The sequence below is a fragment of the Heterodontus francisci genome, chromosome 13, assembly GCF_036365525.1.
Source record: "Heterodontus francisci isolate sHetFra1 chromosome 13, sHetFra1.hap1, whole genome shotgun sequence".
Classification (NCBI taxonomy): domain Eukaryota; kingdom Metazoa; phylum Chordata; class Chondrichthyes; order Heterodontiformes; family Heterodontidae; genus Heterodontus; species Heterodontus francisci.
In genome coordinates, this window is record NC_090383.1 from 7,336,783 (window position 1) to 7,355,200 (window position 18,418).

Consider the following 18,418-nt stretch of genomic DNA (forward strand, 5'->3'; position numbering starts at 1 on the left):
AGTCATCTGGATTTTTAAGTTTGAAATTTAACTTTAGTCTGCTATTAGTTTCCTTGGGATTAATTTCCTTCCCAACAGCTTCATATTCAATGTTTTTCTTTCAGATGTGGTCTTCAGAAATTTGGGCTTACGAGCTTTAGCTTGATTCAGTTGATAGCGCTCTTGCCTGCGATTCAGAAGATTATAGATTTACACCCCACTACAGCACTAAGTACATATTCTAACCTGACACTCCAGTGCGGCATTGTTGGAGGTGCCGTCTTTCAGAGACATCTATCTGCTCACGCAGGCGTAAAAGATCTTGAACCTATGTGAACAGGAGTAGGAAGTTCTCCTACAACAACAATTTGTATTTATATAGCACCTTTAATAAAATGTCTCCAGGTACTTCACACATGTGCTATAAAGCAAAATTTGACACGGAGCCACAAAAACTTTGTCAAAGAGTTAGATTTTAAGGAGCATCTTACAGGAGCTGCGAGAGGTGGAGAGGTTTATGGACAGAATTCTAGAGCTTAGGGCCCAGGCAGCTGAAGGCACGGCCACCGATGAAGGAGCAATTAAAATCAGAGATACACAAGAGACCAGAATTAGATGAGCACAGAGATCTTGGAGGGTTGTGGAGCTGGAGGAGATTACGGAGATGTGGAGGGGTGAGGCCACGGAGGGATTTGAAAACAAGGATGAAAATTTTAAACTTGACGCGTTGCTTAACGAGGAGTCAATGTAGGTCAGCGAGCACAGAGTGATGGGTGAAGGGGACTTGGCGTGAGTGAGGACAGGGGCAGCAGAGTTTTAATTGAACTCATATTTATGGAGGATTGAAGGTGGAAGGCCAGCCAGGAGAGCATTGGAATAGGGGGTTCTCGTGATGGGGTGGATATGTGGTCGGAAGCTCATCTCCGAGGTTGCGAACAGACTGATTCTGTCGAAATTTATATGCAATCCATAGCGCAGAAACAGTCTATTCAGCCCAACACGTGATCTGTTTGTGGTTATCTTATTTTTAATTCTCCTTATTATGGACTAACTAACAAATGGAAACAGTTTGCCTACATCCACCCCATGGAACTCCTCCAAAATCCTGAAGACCTCAATCAGGTCACCTCTTTGTCTTCTCTGTTCCTAAGAAAAGCATCCTATCCTGCTCAATCTTTTCTGATAGTTGCATTTTCTCAATTCTGATAACATTTGTGTCAATTTTTTTCTGCATTTTCTCCAGTCTTCCAATATCATTTTTGTATAGAGATCCGAAATGCACATGGTAGTCCCAAGTGTCGTCTAATCAAAGTTCTGCATAACTTATTCACTGCTTCCCTGTCTCTGTGCACTCTTTCTCTAGAAATGAAACCCAGTACTTAGTTCACATTCTTTAGCAACAAAAGTTTTAAAGTCATACTTTTAATGATTTATATATCAGTATTTGCAGATCTCTTTGCTCCTGTACCCCGTTAAATTTCTCACCATACGAGGAATCAGTGTCCTTATTCCACCTACCAAACTGAACCACCTGAAACTTTGCTATACTGTACTGAATTTGTTCTTTATCTACCCACTTTGCAAGCCTCTTCATGTTCTCCTGTATTTTGGAGCAGTACTCCACATCGGTGGCGGGTGAATAAAACGGGAGCCCAGTGGAGCTGCCGCGATTCTAAGCGCACCAGCTCATTTAAATAGCCGGGGCGAGCTGCCCCGCCAATCACGTGGAGGGGGCGGGCTGTCCATCCCCAGCAATGGTGTCAGCTGCCTGTGCACAGGCGCTGATGCTATTTTTAAAGGGCTGTTAGCCCTACCAGCTAATTTTAAATATTTGAAGGTAAAGTGAATTAAAATAAATAAATACACTTCTTTTGCCCCTCTCCCCTCTTCCCCCCCCCCCCCCCCCCCCCCACCAAATAACAACTAAACTAATTATTTACCCTTCCCCCCCCCCCCCCCCCCCCCCCAAAAAAAACACTTGGCTTTACCATCTGACCTTCCTCCCCCACCCCCCAAACTGCATAAACTTTCAACTGCAAACCTTCCCACAGTCCCCTACACCCATGATGTTAATTTGACCCTGTCTCCTCCACTCCCTGCACTGATAAACTTACCTCCTGCCCCCTCCCCACCAGTGTGGCACCTTGTTTCCCCAGACGGGGATCCGAAGGCACAGGTTGCCGGCCACCGTTCCAAAAATCGCAGCGGGACATCAGGAGGTGACGTGAGCTTCATTAATTCATTTTAATCTATTTAAATATTCAAATTGGGGTTGCGTGGCGGAGGGGCAGCCACGAGGCCTCGGCACCGCGGGTAATATCGGCGTCAGGGTGTGTGGTGGTCCTGTCCCAGAGGCAGCTTCAGGCCTCCCCCCACCATGGAACCCACACCTGGGGAGAACAAAATCCAGCCCATTATGTGGGGTATTAGACACCTGATGGAGGGATGATCCCTTTTTATAAGCCAGCATTTGGTTGCTGCTTGGACACATTTTTCACAGGGCTCCTGCAGAGTTCACTGCCATGGCTGGTCTGAAGCTGGAAGAGGCCTTCTGAAAGATGAAGAGGTAGATTTTCACCTCTAAATTTGGCGGACAACCAACACTAATGGCTTTAATAAAACCAAAAAAGTGCTGGAAATGCTCAGCAGGTCTGGCAGCACCTGTGGAGGGAGAAGCAAAGTTAACGTTTCAGGTCAGTGACCTTTCATCAGAGCACTTCTGATTACGTTCTGATGAATGGTACTGACCAGAAACATTAACTCTGCTTCTCTCTCCACAGATGCTGCCAGACCTGCTGAGTATTTCCAGCACTTTTTTGGTTTTATTACAGATTTCCAGCATCTGCAGTATTTTGCTTTTATATTACTACAGTAACGGCTGTTTTACACGGTTTCTCCTGATCTGCTGAAGTTCAGCAGGACGTTGGAGAACCCCCCCATCCCCAGTACATAGTAATTGCACCCCTAAGTGTTTTACACTACCTGAATGCACAGGGGAAAAGTGTTTCTTTTGTTAATAAAAAATCACAAACCATTTCATGTTAGTGATTACATTGGGCCTAAAGATTGCAAATTGAATTCTCTCTCAGCTGCTGAAATATTGTTGCACCTTTTTTGGTCAGGTAGTTTTGAAGAGGATAGGACTTCATTAATACAAATAAAAAGCAAAATATTGCAAATGGTGGAAAACTGAAAGAAACCGGCAAAGCTGGAGAAACATGGTGCATTAATCAGCATCTGTAGAGACCACAGTCAAGATTTTGGGTTAATAATTTTTGGAAAGTTCTGCTGACAGGTACAAACCTAAAACATCGACTCTGTTTTCTGATTGACCAGCTGTGTGCTTCCAGCTTTTACTGTCATTGTTTTGAGTGTTTTGTTTCACCTTTTTAAAAAAAAAAAGTTCTAGAAAAACAACTCTGTGCCTTAAAAAAAAAAATTTCTTGTAATAAAAGTGTTTGTGTAATTGTTTATGTATTTCAGAAAGCAGTGACGCCTGTGAAGATGATGCTGATCGTAGTGAAGGCAGCTGGTTTGAGAAAGAATCTTCAGGGTCAGATAGCCAGTGTCAGGAGGAGGAAGATGAAGAAAAGGGAGATAGTCAAGATGATGAGGAATTATCCGAGGAAGGCAGTGATAGTGACAGTGGTCCTGACTTAGCCAGAGGAAAAGGGAACGTTGAAACAAGCTCTGATGAAGATGACTATTTTGATGATTTATCGACAAAGGACCCAGAAATTGAGCACAACTGGGGAGAGCTCGCTAAGGATGCTCCACGTGGAGATACGGTACATGCCAGGATTGTTATTTTTTTTTCATTTGGTCACATAGGTTGTAAATAAAAATAGAGCTTTTAAGATCATATCTAGTTATTGAATTATTAATTTTCAATAGAATAATTTGAAAGCTGGGGGGAATTTTCATAAGATTTCCATAACACTTATCCTATTTTACTTGATAGATCACTCAACGATTAGCAGTTTGCAACGTAGACTGGGATAAAATAAAGGCAAATGACCTGTTGGTATTATTTAATTCTTTCATCCCCCAAGGAGGTGCTCTGTTCTCTGTGAAGGTGAGTGTTTTTAAACTTTTCCATTTTTTTCCCTAGTTATATTTGAGATTTGAAACAACTTTAACAAAAAGTAAATGTTGGACTGCTTCATGCTTGCAAGTTAAAAAAATTACTTTGTGACAGCAGAAAGGCGTTTGCATGTTGGTAGTCTCACCGTCTACATTGGATTGTGGTGGAATTTAGGATGAACTTTAAATGTTGCATTTCTTGGCATAATTGCATTGCTCTTGCTAATATCCTAGCAAACTCTGAGCACTGTAATCAGACGCATATGAAACTGTTCCTTGCCCTTGAGGAACATTGTACAATGCGGGGAGCAGAGTTCAGGAGAAAATGTCTCTTTTAAAATTGGGCAGGGAGAGAAACAGGTACATATATTTTGACGGAGCTGTGCATGGTGCCACTGATCTAATTAATATTTTAGGAAGATTGGAAACCTGGGGCTAGAGTAGACAGTGTGGAGCAGTGGGCTGAAATGGCTGTCTTCTGTCTGTAAATTTCAGTGATACACATACATCTTGGACATTGGGGTGTCGCTATGGCATTTTCACTGAACAATAACTGGAAGCAAATTCCTGGGAGTATTTAACTTGATGTCACGAGCGAAATAGCAGCGATGGGTCTGAAGCAAGGATCTAATACGCTAGAAAGTTCCTCTGTGTTGTCAGACAGCCACAATAACTGCCGTATTGTGGTAGGATGATATCTGTTGGTGTGTGGCTTTGTCTTGTGCATACCACTAATTAACATGTAGATGTTGCAAATTCTGAAGTGCCGCAATGCTATTTCACCTCCTGGCTTCTCCCCATGTAATTGTTTTATTTTCAATAAACGCTCATGACAGATGTACAGATAAAAGATTCTGGAGAGCAGACAAAGGTTATTTTGATGCTCAAGAATGGTTAGAATCATGGATTGGAATAATTAAGAGAATTCGTGCTAAGTAATATATACATTTTAAAAATGGAAATCATAGTGCTAATTGGGAGAATTCTGTTGGTATTGTGCTCCTTCAGAATAAAGGGAGTGAGCAGATCTCCATTCATCCACTATAATGCTGATCTGCGTATTAAAAATTGTATTTTTATAAATAAATCATTGGCTTCCTTCTGTGCTGTAGAATACTTTCAGCCCATCATGCCTGTGGCAGCTCTTTGAAAGAGCTATCCAATTAGTCCCACTCCTCCACTCTTTCCCCATAGCCCTGTAAAAACATTTAAGGTGATTGGCAGAAGAATCAAAAGCGACATGAGGGAAAAACTTTTTTATGCAGCGAGTGGTTAGGATCTGGAATGCACTGCCTGCGAGTGTGGTGGAGGCTGAGTTAATTGTGGCTATCAAAAGAGAATTGGATAATTCTCCTGAAGAGAAAAGATTTGCAGAGCAATGGGGAAAAGGCAGGGGAGAGGGACTAGCTGAGTTGCTCTTGCGTAGAGCCGACAAGGACACGACAAGCCGAATGGGCTCCTTCTGTGCTGTAACTATTCTGCGATTCTACAAGTATTTATCCAATTCCCTTTTGAATGTTACTATTGAATCTGCTTCTACCACCCTTTCAGGCAACGTATAGCAGATCACAACAACTTGCTGCATTTTTAAAAGAAAACTCTTCATCTCCCCACTGGTTGTTAAATCTGTGTCCTCTGATTCCCAACCTTCCTGCCAGTGGAAACCGTTTCTCCTTATATAATAAAACCCTTCATAATTTTGAACACCTCAATTAGATTAGATTAGAGATACAGCACTGAAACAGGCCCTTCAGCCCACCGAGTCTGTGCCGACCATCAACCACCCATTTATACTAATCCTACACTAATCCCCTATTTCTACCAAACATCCCCACCTGTTCCTATATTTCCCTACCACCTACCTATACTAGTGACAATTTATAATGGTCAATTTACCTACCAACCTGCAAGTCTTTTGGCTTGTGGGAGGAAACCGGAGCACCCGGAGAAAACCCACGCAGACACAGGGAGAACTTGCAAACTCCGCACAGGCAGTACCCAGAATCGAACCCGGGTCCCTGGAGCTGTGAGGCTGCAGTGCTAGCCACTGTGCCGCCCCCCCCTAAGGGTTAGATCTCCCCCTAACCTTCTCTGTTTTACGGAGAACAGCCCCAGCTTCTCTAATCTCTCCACATAACTGAAGGCCCTCATCCCTGGTTTAATTCTAGTAAATCTCTTTTGCACCTACTCAAGGGCCTGATGTCCTTCCTAAAGCGTGCTCAGAATCGGATCCAATACTCCAGCTGAGGCCTAACCGGTGATTTACAACAGTTTAGCATTTAAAAGAATCTTTCACTTCAGCCATCTCTGTTTATTGACAGGATGGATGAACAATATGTGTTTGACCATGTGATAGCTCCTGGTGTTGCTATGTTATAGACCGAAGATTGCCATTTTGGAGGGGTAGCCACACTCTTGGTGAAGTTTCCTTTTCCTATGCAGAATAGCTCATTTATGTTTGACACATTACCTCCCAGACTGGTGGAGAACAACTTTCTGGATTGCATATTCAAGTTTGAGATTATGGGCCTCCTTTCTACATTTTATTTTAATTTTCTCTTTTACTTAAAGGGGTGCAAAAATCACAGTAATGTTCAATTGACTAAATGACTTTTGTGTTCATTCTAAACCAAAAATCTTTTTATTTAAAAAGTATTGCTGGAATTGGGGGGTAATTTGACAAGAAAAAAAAAAATAATCTTTTTTATGGCAATGAAGTAAGTTTCATTATCAGTCCCTCTTTAATATTAGCTGGTGAAAGGATTTTCTATGGTTGACAATGAGAACAGTGTTTCTGGGCTTTAATCCAGCAGAGGGTGCTGTAGATATTTTAAAGTCTTGTAAATTGTATTATTCACTGCTTACAGCAACAAGTTCATAAGTTGCATGAAATCACTTGGTTCAATACTTCAAATGTAAAAGATTTAGGATAGCAAGCAGGAGAGGCTTTTTACACAACACTCAACTGCAGTAGTGCAAACCACAGCCGTAAACGATTAAAGCAGAGAGCATGCCAACATTGAAGAATAGATTTAGAGAATTGTTTGAAGAGGGGAATAAAGGGATTTGAAAAAAGGGCAAGAATATGGGATTAAGACAACTGGAGGATAAAAACCAGCAAAGACTGGTTGTGATGAACAGCCTGTATTCATTTTGCAATTTGACTAATGAAAGGGGTGACCGTCATTTTCCTTAGTAGAGGCGACTAAACATCCCCCTGAGTTTAAACAAAACACCTTTAGGTTTGGAGCTGGGTGGATGTTTGGAAAGCAGGTTATGTGCAACTAAAACAATTTAAAAACTGGATGTTATGCTCACTTTAGATCTACCCGTCAGAATTTGGAAAGGAAAAGATGAAAGAAGAGGAATTACGTGGACCAGTAGAATTTCTGGATAATAATTTACCAGAAGATGCAGACGAAGACACAGACGATCAAAGGTGATCATTGTTTTATGAACGCCACCTCTTTCTTTTTAAAAACACCTCAAACCCTACTTCTTTGATCAAGTTTTTGATTATCTTATTGTAATATCTTCTTATGTGGCTCGGTGTCAAATTTTGTTTGATAACACTCCTCCAGATGTTTTACTCTGATAAAGGCATTGTCTAAATGCTGTAATATTTACATTAAAGGACTACCCAAGGCTAGATGGTTGATTTACTAGTTGTGGTATAAAGTTTGCCAATTCCCAATATGTGTAATTTCCTCTTTGCGATTAAACAAAACTTGGAACAATGAACTGTATCAAAGTGGATCCAGAAAGTGTTTGTGCAAAATCCAAATTGTATTTGAAATATCCATCAGATGCCAGACCAGCACATGGCAATTATTTCTCACCCCTCTTGCAGGAGATATATTTTCCTTATGTCCTTAGTATTTAATTATTTGTGCTTGTTAAATCACCCAGGAGGATAAGCAGGCTGCCAGTGCTAAGCATGAGTTGACTGCCACTGAAATCCCCTGTGGCAACTCTCCTTGTAATAAAGTTCTTTTCTCACTAGCTCCTCTGACACAGGCTGATTGGGAACCCATGATGAGTTCCCAAAGACACAAGCTTGTGTCATGTCAACCAATACTAAAGTAATCGATAGTTATTTTATTGCAAAGGAGATTTGTTTCTTAAAGCAATTTCAATTTATACATGTGCTTTAACAAAATTCATTTGCATCTCACCATCAGAGCTTCCCTAAATTCAAAGAATTGCGAGTAGTATTGATAGTTTTATTTGTATCGCTCTTAGGTTTTAAAAAAAATTTTTGTTTTAATAATGGCTGCTGATAGCATGATTGGGTAGTTAGGAGTTGAATGATTCCTAAACCTACCAACTGAGGGAGCTATATTAACACACTAGATCATGCCAGGGTTCCAGCTCCCTCACCATATTCCCCTTTGTCAAATCACCAATATCAGCAGCATGTTTATCTGTCAAAAATGATGACTGCAGAGGACAGAAGAAAAGGATTTTAGCTTTTTGAAACTGATTATTGTATGTAGTCCTTTCGGTGAGACTCCTTGTGCCTCAAACTCCTTTTGGGAAACATATTATACCTTTTGGCAAAATAAATCTCATGTTGCAGTTATACTGCAGGTCACCTGTAAAAGTGTTAGCTGTTTTTGGAGCCAGCGATGCCCAATTATACATCAATATATGCCATCAGCGCGCTGCCTTATGGTCAGATAAAAGCTGCGGTATGTCCGAGCACACTGAAGTACAGGCTGACTAAATCCCAGTCGACTTTCTAGTGTTGGTGGGCTGAAGGAGAGAACAAGCCCAACTTAAAATGAGAAGTGAAACAGACGGACTTGGTAGTTAGAGCAGACAAATCTTTTGAGTAGGAGGTAAAACAAAAGCATACATGCCCTCTGTTTTATAAATAAGGGAGTTGAATACAAAACCAAAGGGATAATGTTGAACCTATTTGTTAGGCTGCAGTTAGAATATTATGCCCTATTTTAGGTGATTCACTTTTGGAAAGTTGTCGAGAACGTTAACAAGGTGAGAAGACTTGATTCACTAAGATGATACCAGAGATGAGAAGCTTATTATGAGGCCAGAATAGGGAGACTGGGACCTTTTTTCCACTGGAACAAAAAAAGTTAAGAGGAGTTCTGATGTGTTCAAAATGATCAATGGTTTTGACAAGTCAAAAAGGGAAAAGCTATTTCCAGTAAGTCAATAACTAGAGACCTAAGTTTAAGATTATCACAAGGGAATAATGGGAGAGAGAATAATGCAGAGGGTTTTTAAGTTTATGGAACACCCTCCCAGGTGGAAGCAGAATTCATGGCTTTTAAAAGGGAAGTGGATAAATATGTATTTGAAATTGGAAAGGGCAGGTAAGGGGCGAAGTGGACAGCTCTTTCATAAAGCTGAGTGGTTTCCCAATTCCATTCTATAACTACTCTGTTGACACTTTAAAAACATTGCACCATTTGGGAACTTTAGTTTCAATTTTAAAATGTTGACTTTGCATTAATTGCAGTTATACTGAGAGAATCGGACGCCACTTGGCAGTGATGGACATTTAAATCCACACTTTCCAGTGAGTATTCTGGGTTTTTTTTAAACTAGTTATGCTTTTTTTCATAGAATTATCAGGGAAAAAGTGCGAGAGTACCAATTCAAACGGTTGAAATACTACTACGCAGTGGTGGACTGTGATTCTCCTGAAACGGCCAATAAGCTTTATGAGGAATGTGATGGGATGGAGTATGAAAGTAGCTGTTCCTACCTGGATCTCAGGTGAAGTAAAACTATTGAATTACTGTTTCTTCGGCTTGCAAAAAGCAAAATATAATTGTGCGAGTGAATCTGTAATGGACAGCCAGTAATTTCTAGTTAACTTTGGTAAATAAATGTTTTGGGTCTGCACTAAACAAATGGCAACGATTTGGCAGTAACCAGCAGCTCTAAAAATAATTGGGAATTTATAATGCAGCACACATCTTCGCTCCTCCAGTTTGGAGTAAGTACTGATTTTTCCCAGGTGGCAGTCTGGCCAAGTTGAGCTGGAGTCAAATTAGACCTAAAAAAAAATCTGCAATTTATTTGGCAACGCATCGCCTAGTCCCTCCAATTTGAAGCAAGTGCTGATTCTCGGGCGATAATCTGGCCAGTTTTATAAATAATTTTATGCTATTCACCTCCATCTCAATCCATAAATCCATTCCACGCGTTGATCACTTTGTGTGAAATTAATGATATTGGTTCTACATTTGCTTTACACTTTACTGGACGCAGCACTCAGTATGGTCTGACCTGGCCAGACTGGCACTATACTGTTAGACCATGATTTCCTCTAATGCTTTACTGTTTCGGTTGATGTAGTTCAGCATTCTGTTTGATTGCTGCTCCGTACTGTTTGAACATGTGGAACTTTAAGTCTGCTAGGACTCATAGTCTTTTCTGTGTTTGACCATTTTTAATGTCAATCATTCGTTTTATTTTATGCTTTCTGCTTTTGCCTGTTTCTTGCCTTGGTGGACTTGAGCTGGGGGTGCAATTCCAGAAGCAACAGTTGCCCTTCATTGAGTTCCCTGTGGCGGCCATTCTTTTGTTTTGAGCCTGGAGTGTGTGTTTGTGGGCCACTTGATAGTCGATCTTTACTTGTGGAGATGGATTTAATTTGCAGTCGTGAATGAGCACGTGTGTGAAATGCACAAATTAGTGACGACAGTTGCTCCACTTCAGTTGTCCCATGTCAGTTAATTAAAGTTCTGTTCGGAAAGATGTTAATGCAATTTTTAACAGATGTTCATGCACAGACTTATGTTACTGTTACTGTAATAATGATAGCAATGCTGGTAGTAATTGGATTGTTTGTTGCACTTGTCTTTGCTTAACTTATTAACATGAAGTGAGTTTACTTAACTGTAGCTAGTCTTTGTGTACAACTTTTTGTTTCCTGGTAGCTAAATACCATATTCTAATTATATTGCCCCAGTTATTGTGTCAGTAAGGAATGGAAGATTTATGTGTCTGAAAGAGGTTTGTTTGGGTTTGTACTGTTTCTTAGGTTTATACCAGACGAACTAACATTTGAAGATGAGCCAAAGGATGTTGCTGCAGATGTGGATTTGGCAGCGTACAAACCAAAATATTTCACATCAACAGCACTCAGCACATCAAAGGTAATTAAAAGCGTTTGCGTGTAATCTTATAAACAACATGGGTCATGTCTGTATATACTATGAATCGTCCATTTCATAAACTGTGAACTTGGAATTTATAAAAATCAAATTAGATCAGTTTGAAGTAATAAATAAAGTGTCTATGGTAACAGTTAAGGATCAATGTAATTCTTGCTTTCTACATTCCTACATGCATCAAGTTAAACAAGTTTTTGAAGAAAACATCTTGAAATCAGAAAACTGCTTAACATAGTCCAGATGAAGAAATGAAGCGTGGAACTGGGCAGATTACATGCAGCTTTATCATCTTGATATGCCAAAACAAAATTGTTTTTTTTTAAAGAAATGGAGTTGGTAGTAATACGCCTGAGAGATTTTACTCGTGTTTCATTTTATTAAATAATAATTTTCTGGCACAGAATTCAAGTTTGGTAGAATCATTAAATGCCTCATTTGTATGTTACCTATAAATACCCTATCTGTTCAGAACAGATTTATATACACCTGAAAGTATTAACTGGTATTACAGGCTAATCAATATATGTTCATTACCAAAGTACGGAATGTAATTATTCATTCTGGATAAATCACATTCCTCTATTAGACCCGACTTATTCAGGATAACATCAAATACATAGAAATGTAGTTACAACATGGAAACGAGTTATTTAGTCCAACAAGTCTGTGTTGGCGTTGATTCCATGTCAACGAATGGTTTTAATCACATTTGCCGACCCTGTTCCAATATCCCCTCAACCTCTCCCTTCAGCTACACGTTAAATCTAATCTTGAATGTCGGCATCATTTCTGCATCAACCTCTAGCCCTAGAAGTGAGTTCTACAGTCTCACAACTTGCTGTGTAAAGTTTTCCGTGTGCCCTTTGTTCCAAGTCTCTTGCATTTAATCTTTTGATCTGCGGTCTTTCGTTCTTCACCCCTCAACTACTGGAGACCATACGGTTCTATCTAATCTGTTCCGTCCTTTCACAATTTTTAAAAACTTCTACTATGTCGGCTGATAATCTGTGTTGCTCTAACAAAAAAGATCCAAGTTTTAAGTCTTGCTTTGTATTTGTATTCCCTTGTACCTGGCTGCATCCTACTGAACCTGCCTTGAGGTTCGGGGACTCAACAAAGTTAACAAGGAGCAAAATAACAGAAATGAAGAAAATAATGACACTAAAGGGTGACTGATCCCAAGACCCATCCAAGGGTTTTAAAGGAAGTAGTTGACAACATTGCAAATGCTCTAATTCTTAGTTCGGGAACTATTCCTTTAGATTGGAAAATTGCGCACATCACTCTGCTATTTAAGAAAGGTAGGAGAGGGAAACCAGGGAATTATAGACCAGTTAGCTGAATATCTGTTGTCAGGAAATTACTGCAGTCCATAATTAAAGATAGAGTGACTGAACACCTTGAAAATTTTCAGCTGATGAGAGAGATTCAGCATGGATTTGTAAAGGGTAGGTCATACCTGACAAACTTGATTGAATTTTTGGAAGAGGTGCAAAGACTTTTGGAGAGGTGACTGAAGTAGTGGAGTGTCTATGAATGCTGTTTATTCGGTGCCTTCTTGAAGCCCATATCAAGTCCCTCATAAGAGACTGTTGGCTAAAGTTGAAGCCCATGGAATTGAAGACAAATATTGATATGGTTAGGAAATTGGCTGAGTGATAGCAGACAGAGTAGGGATAATGGGCAGGTACTCTAATTAGCAGGATGTGACTAGTGATGTCCTGCTGTGTTGGGGCCTCACCTATTCACCATATTTATTCCTGATTTTGATGGGATACAAAGCCATTATGCCGATGAAACAGTGTTGTAAGCGCTGTGGATAGAAGCATAACATTACTAAGAAATATTAATAGATTAACTAAATGGGAAAACTTTGCCAAATAGATTTTCAATGTAGACAAATGTGAGGTCATCGACTTTGGACCTAAAAAGGATAGAGCAAGGTACTTTTTAAATGGTAAAAAGCTAGAAACAGTGTAGGCCCAAAGAGACTTGGGGGTCTAGGCATATAAATCATTAAAATGTCATGGACAGATACAGAAAATAATCAAAAAGACTTATGGAATGCTGGCTTTTATATCTAGTGGACTACAATATAAGGTCTAGTTTAAGCATCATTTGCAAATTTGCATTGAAGTTCTGAATCCAAGTCATGAATGTGAATTAGAAACAGCAGTGGTTCCTTTAGCAATCTCTGCATTCACTTTTTAAAATTTTCTCTTGCCCCTGACCTCCAGACAGTACAGGCAATAATCATCAAGCACAATGTGACAATCTGTTATAAGTCAGTTGCTTCAAAAGGGTTGACCCTGTCCTCTTAAGCCAGAATTTAACCTTAATGTTGTTTATTGTAGGTGGAACTGACATGGGATGAGACTGACCATGAGCGTGTCACTACCTTGACGAAACAGTTTAAAAAGGATGAAATTGAGGAAATGGATTTCAAAGCATACTTGGCTTCTTCAAGCGAGGAAGATGATGAAGCAGACATGGAGGAGGAAAAGGAGTCACAGCAAGGGGAAGAAAGATTAGGGGGTAAGGATTTTTCAAAGTAGTCGTGTTCCTGGGACTTGTTTGTGCCCAACTCTCCCTCAGCTTTGGCCCTCAGTAAATGTGCTGCACTGTGTATCTTTCACCCTCACTTAGTGCCCTGTAGTTCTAAGATGTTGCTAGAATATGTAAAATATTAAGTGTTATTTTAACAGAAGGTGAGTGGGTAATCCTGATTGTTGTCGTGTAAATAGTGGCCACATAATGCCACATACAAATGGGATGCAGTGCTTAGCATTTTGAAGTTGTAATTGTAAGTGAAAACATGAACTAAGACTCCTAGCTCTTTTACAAATTTGGCCTTAGATACTTCAATGCCATTCACGGACTACCTGTATTGCCCATTTTTGTTCTTTTGTGCACTGCTTGCTATTTGATGGCATTAAATTTAATTTGCCATTGTTCTGCCCACTTACATGTTTTCTAATTTGAATTGCCTCCATTGAATCCGTTTAAGCATCACTCGCAAAATCTTTGACCCAATTGCATTGATTTACTGAATCTGAGTTCTGAAAGTGTCATGGCATGTTGTCCTTAAGCATTTTCAGTAGCATCATTCCGGGACATGATTAAAATTGAGTTAATATATTCGTTTTTCAATCCACATATTTTTTTAGGAGTATTTATGTACTAAATTGTACCATTGAGAATTTACAGGTGAATATTTTATTTTGCTGACTCTTAGACGGTGATGGAAAAAGTGCGGCAGGAAGTAAAATGACAGCTAAGACAAATAAGGACGATGAAGAACAGATTTCAAAATACAGAGAGCTATTGAAAACAATACAGGGAAAGGAAGAAAAAAATAAAGACATGGAGATGGAGATCACCTGGGTTCCAGGTAAACCTGTTATAGCCTGTTGCCTGAATGATTGATTCATGGACAACAATAACAATTCGTATTTATATACCGCCTTTAACGTAATATAACGTCCCAAAGTTCTTCAGAAGAACGTTATAAAACAAAATTAGACGCTGAGCTACATAAGGAACCATTAGGCCAGATGGCTAAAAGATGGTCCAATCGGTTGGTTTTAAGGAGCATCTTAAGAGAGAGAGGTGAAGAGGTTTAGGGAGGGAATTCCAGAGCTGAGGGCTGAGGCAGCTGAAGGCACGGCTGCCAATGGTGGAGCAATTTAAAATTGAAGATTATCAAGAGGCCAGAATTAGATGAGTGCAGATATCTTGCAGGGTTGTGGGGCTGGAGGAGAATGCAGAGATCGACCATGGAGGGATTTGAAAACAAGGAAAAGAATTGTAAAATTGAGGCATTGCTTGACGGGTAACCAGTGTAGGTCAGTAAGCACATGGGTGATAGATGAACAGGATTTGGTGCAAGTTAGGACATGGGCAGCAGAGTTTTGGATAACCTCAATTTTACAGAAGGTAGAATGTAGGAGGCCAGCCAGGAGTGTGTTGGAAAAGTCAAGTCTAGAGGTGACAAAGGCATGAATGTGGTTTCAGCAGCAGATGAGCTGAGGGAGGGACAAAGTCAGGCAGTGTTATGGAGGTGGAAATTGTGATGGCAAGGATATGAAGTCAGAAGCTCATTTCGGGGTCACATATGACACCACGGTTGCGAACAGTCTGGTTCAGTCTCAGTTGCCAAGACAACAGTGTCTGAAATGGAGTCGCTGCATGGTTTGATGTCAACATGGAAAATCCATTTGTTTCATGACCTCTTGTTTTTCAACAAGAACAGCTTACATTTATTTTTTTTTCATTCATGGGATGTGGGCGTCGCTGGCCAGGCCAGCATTTATTGCCCATCCCTAATTGCCCTAACTGAGTGGCTTGCTAGGCCATTTCAGAGGGCATGTAAGAGTCCACCACATTGCTGTGGGTCTGGAGTCACATGTAGGCCAGACCAGGTAAGGACAGCAGATTTCCTTCCCTAAAGGACATTAGTGAACCAGATGGGTTTTTACAACAATCGACAATGGTTTCATGGCCATCATTAGACTAGCTTTTTAATTCCAGATTTATTAATTGAATTCAAATATCACCTTCTGCTGTGGTGGGATTTGAACCCATGTCCCCAGAGCAATACCCTGGGTCTCTGGTTTACTAGTCCAATGACAATAACACTACACCACCGCCTAGTGCAGTTAATGTTTTTTTTTAATCCAAAAGAATCTTAAAAGAGGAGAGAGAGATAGAGAGATGAAGAGGTTTAGGGAGGGAATTCCAGAGCTGAGGGGTCAGCCAGCTGAAGGCACGGCTGTCAGTGGCAAAGAACGGATATCCTGAATTGAAAGTCTGCTGAAAGCAGAATGCTCCTGAACTGAAGCAGACCTCCTATCCTGTCTGCCTGCTCCCAGCTCTTTCTCACGGAACTCCAGAAAGTAACCGAAGACACATGAACCCCAACAGAGAAAAGTCTCCTACAGTGAACAAGGTTTAAGAAGAATACTGGGCCCCCAACAAAAAGCAAGACCTACCAACAATCAAGGATTCCACAGTGAGCTCGAAGAATTGTAACAACTCCTCTTCAGAACGGACATAAGGAAAAGAATGGATATCAAGCCAAATAAAATGGATATTTTGAGGAGGGAACCAAAAGATAGCTTTTAAAGAGAATTGTTATGACCAGGTGAGAAAGAGGTGTAGGGTTCCCTTTCAGCCTTCACCTGGTCTTAATGTAATAGGGTTTTATTTTTAAACACATTGTGTTTTAAGCTGCCCCTTGGTGAATCCTTGTTCACCACTTTCCAATTATAAGGCAAATAAACCAGCACAAACAGGCTTTCTTCGGTTTAAAGAAGAAAGGTGAAATTTTATTAAACTTAAACTCTTTGATGCCGACAGATACGCGATGCGCCCACGTTAGCATGTATATGCGATACACGCATGCAAATAGAGACAGAAAAGAGCAGAAGGAAAAAAAAAAGTGGAAAGGTTTGAGGCAATATCTGAAGTTGTGAAACATACAACGTAAACTGCTTTGTTTCCTGACTGCTACATTCGGTTGTTACACTGGACTTCGTTTCAGTTGAAGGTGAATTGAATTGTTCTTCAGAGCTTTTCCAGCAGTTAGTCTGGATAAAAACTACTCCTCCTTCGGCCAGCAGGTGTCATAATGACTACAAATCTTATTCTATGACCACAAATGGACTGAGTTTGATTTATTCATTCAGCCATATGTGTGGAGGCATGCAAGCATTCCTGTTCTACACCATGACGATGGAGCAAAAAAAAATTATTGTACATGCAGAATGTGGAACTTAAACTGGGAACAATATCACCATAATGTAGGGTCTTTTAATTGTGTTTTGCTGTTTGTTGCCTTGCATTTTTACTTCTGTGTGCAATTTGCTGGAGTATGAGGAAATTTGCACAGAGGAGGTTAAACAGTCTGTGAAGTTGACTTAACTCAACAGGTATATTTTCCCCTGAAATATGATGACGTTTGCTTCAAAAAAGGCAAAAAAGTTCAAGATTATCTCCTGTGCGCCTCCAGAGATTAATTGGAGCACTCCAATAACAGCTCAGTAACTGTTTTCAGTTCAAGGTGACTAATCAAAACCTTCGCCGAGACTCTAATCAGAGATCTGAACCCTTGATCATTGGCCATACATTTGGTTTCCACAAGAACACAACAGTTTCAAGTTGCATGATCCTGCAGATGAAGTCAATAACATTGATTAAAGAAATATCTTTAGCACAAACCTGATTTCACTCCATTTAGTTCTTGAGGTATTAGGAGAGACTGTTTGCTTCAGTCCATTTAAAAGCATTGCTTTTAATTTTGGTGCAATGCACATTATAGTCTGTTAATTTTGAGGCGTTAGCACAGTGTATTGTATCTAAATCAACATTTATTTCTAAAACCGAAAGTTCATAGTTGGCACAAGCTCTGTTAGAAAATTCTTAAAGAATTTAATGAAGGATAAGCAATGTCATGCTTATTTTTTTTTTAAAAATTACATTATTAATTTTGTCACCTCTTTAGAATTGTTTACTCAGCAACTAACTAATAGTACTTAAATAAGCTATAGATCTACTCTTAATTGTGATTAATACTGACTACCTTAACCCAGTTCTTGCTGTAGTTTTTCACTGCAAGTAATTCCACAAGAAGTCTCTATGAATAGAATATTTAACCCAACTGTTGGTAGACCAAATTAAAGCAATCTCATGCTTGACTGAGTGGCAGTGCACTCCCAGGGCTGAATTTTGTGAGGCTGTTTGGAGCGGGAATGAAGGTGTTGGGGGACCGGAGAATAGTGTCGGGCACGTCCACCCGGAAATCTGACGTCGTGACGCGGTTCCGGATTTGGGCAATGACGGGAAAGCACCTAGCATGACTGCCCCAATGCGACGGGAGTGCAATTTAATTTGCAGAATATATAGTTGTTATACATTGGCATGTAATTGTAAGAGATTCAGTGGAAGGCTTGGAATTAAGTGAAAGATGAGCAGCCCGCTTATGTGTTTGGATCCCCAGCCATTGAAAGCTGGTGGTACTGATTTGAGGCCTTGCTGATAGCTGACCCTCTCACCCCAAAAGTTTGGCCACCTGATACAGCTGCCCAAAACCAAGGCCCCCTCCCTTTTCAGAGCAAGGTAAGGCCTCAGTGCCGCGACAGGTAGGCAGCCATGACCAACATTGCATAGGGGAAGAGGAGGGAGCGGAGGCTATTGTCTGCCTACAA

General features: G+C 40.3%; 1 protein-coding gene across 1 annotated transcript in view; it reads left to right on the forward strand.

Annotated features, from left to right (window-relative positions):
• esf1 (ESF1, nucleolar pre-rRNA processing protein, homolog (S. cerevisiae)) overlaps positions 1-18,418 on the forward strand; it is a 55,297-nt gene that overhangs the window by 8,415 nt on the left and 28,464 nt on the right. The window contains exons 4-10 of the mRNA XM_068044316.1: positions 3,463-3,767; positions 3,941-4,054; positions 7,386-7,501; positions 9,655-9,807; positions 11,081-11,195; positions 13,568-13,748; positions 14,449-14,604. Of these exons, the coding sequence (XP_067900417.1) occupies positions 3,463-3,767; positions 3,941-4,054; positions 7,386-7,501; positions 9,655-9,807; positions 11,081-11,195; positions 13,568-13,748; positions 14,449-14,604 (1,140 nt within the window). The remainder of the gene's footprint in view (positions 1-3,462; positions 3,768-3,940; positions 4,055-7,385; positions 7,502-9,654; positions 9,808-11,080; positions 11,196-13,567; positions 13,749-14,448; positions 14,605-18,418) is intronic.